The 7,111-nt window shown below is 34.6% G+C and overlaps 2 protein-coding genes across 3 annotated transcripts; both read left to right on the top strand.

Moving 5' to 3' along the window:
• Positions 1 to 498: 498 nt before the first annotated feature.
• On the top strand, positions 499 to 2,083 carry LOC110712836 (putative methyltransferase DDB_G0268948). Of its 2 annotated transcripts, none has more exons than XM_021891287.1 (2): positions 499 to 746; positions 1,261 to 2,083. In XM_021891287.1, the coding sequence occupies exons 1-2, from the start codon at positions 582 to 584 to the stop codon at positions 1,903 to 1,905; spliced, it is 810 nt and encodes a 269-aa protein (XP_021746979.1). In that variant the 5' UTR covers positions 499 to 581; the 3' UTR covers positions 1,906 to 2,083. The 2 variants fall into 2 exon arrangements, with proteins under 2 accessions (XP_021746979.1, XP_021746980.1); XM_021891288.1 differs by having other exon boundaries at positions 516 to 636.
• Positions 2,084 to 3,776: 1,693 nt separating this feature from the next.
• On the top strand, positions 3,777 to 7,036 carry LOC110712832 (mitochondrial fission 1 protein A-like). The gene is made up of 5 exons (XM_021891284.1): positions 3,777 to 3,964; positions 4,977 to 5,112; positions 5,921 to 6,045; positions 6,489 to 6,552; positions 6,664 to 7,036. Exons 1-5 carry the CDS (start codon positions 3,872 to 3,874, stop codon positions 6,747 to 6,749), a joined length of 504 nt encoding a protein of 167 aa, XP_021746976.1. The 5' UTR covers positions 3,777 to 3,871; the 3' UTR covers positions 6,750 to 7,036.
• Positions 7,037 to 7,111: the final 75 nt, after the last annotated feature.

Below are 7,111 nucleotides of genomic sequence, written 5' to 3'. Positions count from 1 at the left end.
TTTTAACGAGGCAGTATATCAAAGCATATAATATTGTTCTTTAAGGCAACTTATACCCCATTTCATGCGAACTTCAAGAGGGAGTGTTGAGAAAATGCCAAGATGAAGTTCACATGAACTTGTAGCAAGATAACTTGTAGCTCATCACATGAACATATTATGGACAATAATTTGTATAAAAGTACAATCATGTAAAATATTTTAATGACAATATTTGCCCATAAATAAGTTTACTATCTTGTGAACTATGGGAGTAAGAAGAAAATAACAACCGACTCTTTTAATTGTTCTTTTGCTCTCTTCTATCTCCATCTTTATAAATATACAATATCATCCTATAATTAGAAAGTCATCTTTTAACACATAAAACTTTATTGTAATATTTATTTAAAATACATTTTCCATGAAAAAATTGATAAAAACTAGAATTTACAACATTGAATACAAAAATTGAAGGGGAGCCACAAAATTTGGTAAAGTAGGCGGCGGCTCATGACGATAATATAATACCGATGAATGTGTAACTTTTAGACACAAACAACGTTATACTAAAGTAGATAGAGAAAGAAGAGAAGAAATAAATGGCAGGGAGTGGCGAATTGGCAAAGCCAAGCTACAATGCAAAGCTATACTCAGGTGGTAGACCTTCTTACCCACCTCAACTCTTTCATTTCATCGCCTCTCACACTCCTTCCCATCTTCTTGCTTGGGATGTCGGCACTGGCACTGGCCAGGCCATTCCTTTCGTATGTTCTATCCCTTTCATTTTTTTTTATTTTATAGACGGAATTTGATCTTAAGTCTTCATATTTATTACACATTTTTTTTTCGAAAGATTGGGAATTTGGGATCCACACTTTTGATCATTTATTAATTATTTATTGTGGATTGGTTTTGGGTCTATTTTCAACCCAAGTTTATATTTGTTCTATCAATTTTGTGATTATTTTCTTTAATTAATGTGATCAATACAGAGTAATTTGGGAAAATAATTTCTCTAGACTAATTATAGTTGATTTCAAAGACGAGATGTCTTTGGGTATTAAGCGAGATGCCGAGATCTACCCATTTAATCAGATTGATTTTGGGATTAGTTTCTTCCAAGTTTAGATTTGTCATTAATTAATTTCTGCTAACCAATTTTAGTAATTTATCTGCAATACTTATGTTTCATAGTACAAACCAAGAATCGTATCATATAAACATGTTTAATGGTTTCTCAAGTTGAAAATAAAGTTCTAAAACATATTTGATTTTCAGCTAGCTGAACTGTATAAGAATGTGGTGGGCACAGACATTAGCGCGACACAGCTAGAGTGTGCACCAGAACTCCCCAATGTCAAGTACATTCAGACGCCTCAAATTCTATCCGTAAATGATGTTGAGCAAATGATAGCACCCGAATCCAGCGTTGACTTAATAACCGTAGCCCAAGCAATGCACTGGTTCGACCTCTCCAAGTTCTACGAGGTTGTGAGATGGGCTCTGAAGAAGCCTAATGGGATCATTGCAGCATGGTGCTACACTACACCTTTGGTGAATGAGGAGGTGGATGCTGTCTTCTGGCCGTTCTACAAGGGATTTTCCGGTCCTGGATGGGAGGAGACGACAAAGGCTGTAGATGACAAGTACCGGAGCATTCATTTCCCATTCGAGCCTGTTGATGGATTGGCAGATACTGGTCCGTTTGAGTTCAAGAACGAGAAGGTGATGAGCTTGGAGGACTATTTTGCATACATAAGGTCATGGTCGGCCTACAATGCTGCTAAGGAGAAAGGGGTGGAGATGCTGACGGATGAGCAGGTGGAGCGACTCAAGCATGCTTGGATGAATGATGGGAAGAACGAGAAAGTTGTCAAGTTTCCTGTTTATTTGAGGATGGGAAAAGTTGGGGATTCCAAATGAAATTGGTGATGCAGCTGATGCCTTGTACTTCAACTTCATTATATGCATATAACCAGCAATAAAAAGTTCCTGCTTACGCCTTTGGTGTATTAGACAGAGTAGATTAAGGTAAAATGTTGAAGTTGAAGTTTTGACAGTTCTCAGAATAAAAGATCAGATTATGGTGTTTTTCTTTGTCGATTTATTGGATCTTGATGATAGGTGATAAACTAATTACCCGTGTAGATTAGCTCTCACAAACCTAAAAGTCCCGAAAAGCTCTGCATAATGGTAGACCATACATTTGTTACACATTCGTGTTGCTCATTTGTTGGCTCATCTTCATCTTGGGGAGAATGTTCTAAGAATATGAGAAGGTTTCTGTCATATGTTGGTGCTGCTCTTAATTATTCCTTTGATTTAAGCTTCTGTTTAAGGATTTCCTCCGAGACAAAGACATAAGTCTAGGTGGTTAAACTTGAAATTGGGTATGATTGAATGATCATTGTCAAAATGCTGCAATGGTATAACACTTATCACTATATCAGCCTGTGTATCAAATTTTGTATTGAAAGGGTACAGTAGATATTTTCTGATACCATAATAACAACATAATCATTAGAGTTCAATAACCTAGCCTTTTGTGAGCCGTTTGAGCTATTATTGCAATAAGCTATTTTGGTGTATGGTAAATTAGATTGTTTTAAAAGTTAGTTAAATCCTCTAATTCAATCAACTAGTCAAATCAATTAATACAACTAACTACCAACTAATTACTAAACTAGGCCAAAATAAGGAAGACGATTTAGCTCAACATTAGTTACACTTATGTTGCATAATTGTTATGCTAATTTTGAAAATTAGAATTAAAAATTGTATTATATTACTAATTATTGTACAAGGAATACTTTTTAAATTTTACACAATTAAAAATAAAAACTAAAAAAGGAAAAAGGATAACAAATGAGAAACAAGTTTACTGTGTGAATTGAAACTTGCCGATTGGGTCATAACATCATAAGGTCATATCAAATCAGTGTGTTTAAGCAGATTGACTTTAAATTTTGGGGAAACCGCACCAAACTGCAAAATTGCGGTTTGCATTATTTCCAAACCGCACCGCAAATTGCGGTTTGGTGCGATATAGTTTGCTGTTTAGCCACATTTTTTTAAAAATTATAAATATTTTTTTAAAAAAAGACTTTTTATTTTATTTTATGATTATTAATTTATAATTTAAACATTAAACTCTTTTTTTTTTTTAACTTTTAATTAGCTAATAGTAAAAAAATATCATATTTCTAAGCTATTTTATATACTTTTTAAATAGAAATATTATAAAATTGGTATAACGGTTTGCGGTTTGCGGTTTGCGGTTTGACGGTCCAAAGTCCAAACTGCAAACCGCATCAAAGTGCGGTTTGGTCTAAAATGTTTAGTATATCGCACCAAATTGCAAAAGTGCAGTTTGCTCATTTTCGAAAACCGCACCGCAATTTTCAAATCGCAAACCGCACCAAACTGCAAAATTACGGTTTGGTTTGCGGTTTAGTGCTGTCCAAACCGCACTCTAAATAGCCCTATTTAAATTTAAGCATTTTCTTATTCTTAATAATTCAGTTAGATTAAACAAAAATGGAATTAGTGTTAGACATTTTTCACAAGATTCATCCAATAGAAAACCTGTAATTAAAATAAGGTCATGAGGCTATAAACTATAATTACTTGTTTTTTTTTACAAAAACAAATGAGTCAATTACTTAATTGCGTCTTTTATTTCCACTATCATCTTTAAAGCGAGGAAATACCCCAAAAGCGTATACGCAATACTTCATTAAAAAAATCAAAACGAAATTAAAAAACCAATATAAAAGCCTTGGCATTTTGTTATTTTGTCATTTCAACGTATTTAATCCAACCCTTTACAATTTTCCCCTCTTTCTCTCTCATCAAAACGCAACAAATTTCAAATTTTAGGGCAAAATAAATGGATGCGAAAATCGGAAAATTCTTTGAATCCGTCGGAAATTTCTTCGGCGGCGGCGATCAAATTCCTTGGTGTGATCCTGACACTATTTCTGTAAGCTTTCTTTTCTTTCATTTGTGGTTTGATTAATATAGGGTTCTTTTGTTTCAATTTTATTTTTTTTTCATTTTGATTTCTGTAATTTGTTTTGCAATTTTCTGCAATTTACGCAACATTTTGCTGCTTTATTTTATGTTTGGACATCATTTTGATTATTCTTTGTTAGATTTCGCTTTTTTCGTTGTAGTTTTTATTTGATAATTGATTTTTGAGGAAATTGCAATTGTTCATTTGAATGTTGTGATTTGATGAGCTTGTTTTTGCTATGAATAAATTTTTCAATGTCTTTCATACAGTTATTATAGCTGATAAATATCAGATGGATTTCTTAATATATGTCTGGAACTAAGGTGAAATTTCTGTGATAGGAATAGGAAAATCTTGAAAATCTTGAAAATCTTCGCTACCACGCCTTTATTTTGGAATTGTTTGGATACTCTGTATATTTTTTAGTAATTTTAAGCTATTGCATGTTGTATTAGCATTTCTGTCCAATTCCACTTTGATTAGCCAAGGACTGTTTGCGGTTTTGTTGTGCGATTTCGGACTGGGAAGTGGCATCTGCTTGCTTCAGTGATAATCTGGAAAAGTATGGTGAAATTGGATCGATGTTTGGTTTGTCCAATCATGCTCATGTTCTGATGAATTGCGTGAGATTGGAGGTTTTGTTCAGCTTTATGTGATTACGTCTATATTGATGGAGCGTTTTGATATGTAATCTTGAGTAGGATTATTGAATCTTTAGCATTACAATGAAGTAACGCATGGTTATGTTATTTTGTGGGTGTTCTGTTTCTTTAAACCTTATTTGTCTTTTCCTTTCCTTTTGTGCGTCTTTTTTGTCTGATTCTCATACTCTTTTTTTCCCCCTTCGTGTGTCTTGATCCTATTTCTCATGTATATATATATAATGCATATCATTTTTCTAAGAACTGATCCCTCCTTCCCCAAACAGCAGAGGGAGAGTTGGATATGATAGCTGATAATTATTTGTATCTAACTTCAGGGACTTGAGCGAGAGGTTGCTGAAGCTGCTAATTCCAGTGATGAACAGAGAAGTGAATGTCTGATGAGGCTATCATGGGCTCTTGTCCATTCTAGGCGTGCTGAGGATGTGCAGCGAGGGATAGCTATGGTTGAAGGTAAATGTGGTCACCTTTTCAACTATGGATGGTTCTTCTTATGTCATACTTTTAATGTTTGATAATTCTTATATTTAAAATCTTTTCATTGATAATTTTGCAGCAGTTCTTAGGCTAGCTTTCTAATAATATGCTAAGGTTGCATTGCTTTTATCTATGCTCTACCTACCCACCCTAATTTACTGGAACCGCCGTTACTTTTGTAATATGCTCTTGCATCTAGACTGTACTCTGAACTGTAGGCTATTTCATGTATCAGTTTTTCAAACGTTAACATATCTCTTAGATTTATTTTCTGTACATTGGTCATTTTCATACATTTTTCTCTTTATTGAATGCATTAGCAAACCCCTCTGAACATATAACTTAATGAGATTTATCATCTGGTCTGTAATTAGTGTCACAAGTTAGGGTCTAACACTATATTTGGATAGAGAGAAATGGAGGGAAGGGAAGAGAAGAGAAAGGGAAGGATGCATCATCCTTTGTTTGGATACCTAATGCAAGGAAGGAAGGGGAGAGAATTGGAAAGATCCATATTCCTTCTCTTTTAATAAACTTAATCCCTCCACTGTTGGAAAGATTTGGAAGGAAAATGGATGTTCTCCTTCCCCCTCCCCTCACTCACCTCCCTTTCCCTTCCCTCTATTTCCTTCCCCTCCCTTTCCCTTCACTATTGTTATCCAAACATAGTGGTACAGATGGGCTGATATGAAAATTTCATTCCTTGGTATTAAGGCTCCTTCCCCCCATCTCCCAAATTGAACTGCTACGTAGAAATAAAAGTTGTGTCCTGGCATTTTGGCAGCATCACTAGCTAATACAAGCAGCGGTCCACTTGAAAGGAGAGAGAAGATTTATCTGCTCGGTGTGGGATACTACAGAAGTGGTGATTTTGCAAGAAGCAGGCAACTTGTGGAACAGTGTCTTGAGGTAACCTTTCTGGTTCTTTATTGTAGAGTGGTTTGATAGAATGGCAATCTGGTTGTTGTGGTTGTTCTCAAGGTTATAATTCCTGATCATCTGTAGTTACTGCAGAAGTTACAAATTTTCCTTTCCTGGGAAAGGTCTTTTTATTGATGTATAGGATGACAGAATAATTTGAGACAACAATGAGCTTATTTCATTTGTGATTTAATTGCATGCCATATCCACTTATCTGGCTGACATTGCCTGTTTTTGCTTAACGGTGATGTTTCTTGTTTAGAATTGCTTAATTATGATGTATTATTGGGAAAACACTTTAAAAATGATTTATGATTATTTATAATGATTAAAAAAAGGACTTAGATTTGTATTTTAATTAATAAAAATGGATTCTATCTGCTTGCACCTGTGTCCTATTAATGGCATAAATTGATATTTTGATTCTGCAGATTGCACCTGACTGGAGGCAAGCATTAACCTTGAAGAAAAATGTGGAAGATCGAATTGCCAGAGGTAAGAAATGCGAATTTTAATCATCTAATCAATTTCAGAAGAGTTGCTTTTCATAACTCATAACTCACATGAAGCTATTTTCTTATTGCTGTCTATCGCTATCAAATACAGACGGTGTTATTGGGATTGGCATAACAGCTACTGCAGTGGGACTTCTTGTTGGAGGAATTGCTGCAGCTGTGGCACGTAAGAAGTGAGAAAGTTAAATTTTGTTCAAGTCAAGTGACAACTGCAACTATCATATCTCTTGACTCTTTCCTGTGTAGACGCGATGCCTATATATACTTTGTGCATGGATGAACTTGATAAATAATCTTTTCAACGTAATTAGGAGTTTTTTGTTCTTCATACATAACCAGACTTGTTGTATCCCCATCAGGCAGTTTTGATTTTACTTTGCTATCAAATGCTGTATAAGATTTTTATGTCGACTTACTTGTCTCATCAGTTGATGTTTTTATTGAATGTATCAACTTTTTCTAGACTTGGCTGCCCAGGAAGCCGAAGCTAATTGTTATGATCCAAAGTTGACCGTTGGAAAGATAATCCAACAATCTCT

Source organism: Chenopodium quinoa, unplaced genomic scaffold (genome assembly GCF_001683475.1).
Source record: "Chenopodium quinoa cultivar QQ74 unplaced genomic scaffold, ASM168347v1, whole genome shotgun sequence".
Lineage (NCBI taxonomy): Eukaryota > Viridiplantae > Streptophyta > Magnoliopsida > Caryophyllales > Amaranthaceae > Chenopodium > Chenopodium quinoa.
This window is presented reverse-complemented; position numbering and strand designations above follow the sequence as displayed.

What these genes read in the sequence shown, in the direction of transcription:
- LOC110712836 (XM_021891287.1), top strand. Translation starts at nt 582, where the DNA reads ATGGCAGGGAGTGGCGAATTGGCAAAGCCAAGCTACAATGCAAAGCTA. An exon ending in CTGGCCAGGCCATTCCTTTC is followed by an intron (nt 747 to 1,260) that starts GTATGTTCTATC and finishes TTTGATTTTCAG; the next exon opens with CTAGCTGAACTGTATAAGAA.
- LOC110712832 (XM_021891284.1), top strand. Translation starts at nt 3,872, where the DNA reads ATGGATGCGAAAATCGGAAAATTCTTTGAATCCGTCGGAAATTTCTTC. An exon ending in GTGATCCTGACACTATTTCT is followed by an intron (nt 3,965 to 4,976) that starts GTAAGCTTTCTT and finishes ATCTAACTTCAG; the next exon opens with GGACTTGAGCGAGAGGTTGC. An exon ending in GGAAGATCGAATTGCCAGAG is followed by an intron (nt 6,553 to 6,663) that starts GTAAGAAATGCG and finishes TATCAAATACAG; the next exon opens with ACGGTGTTATTGGGATTGGC.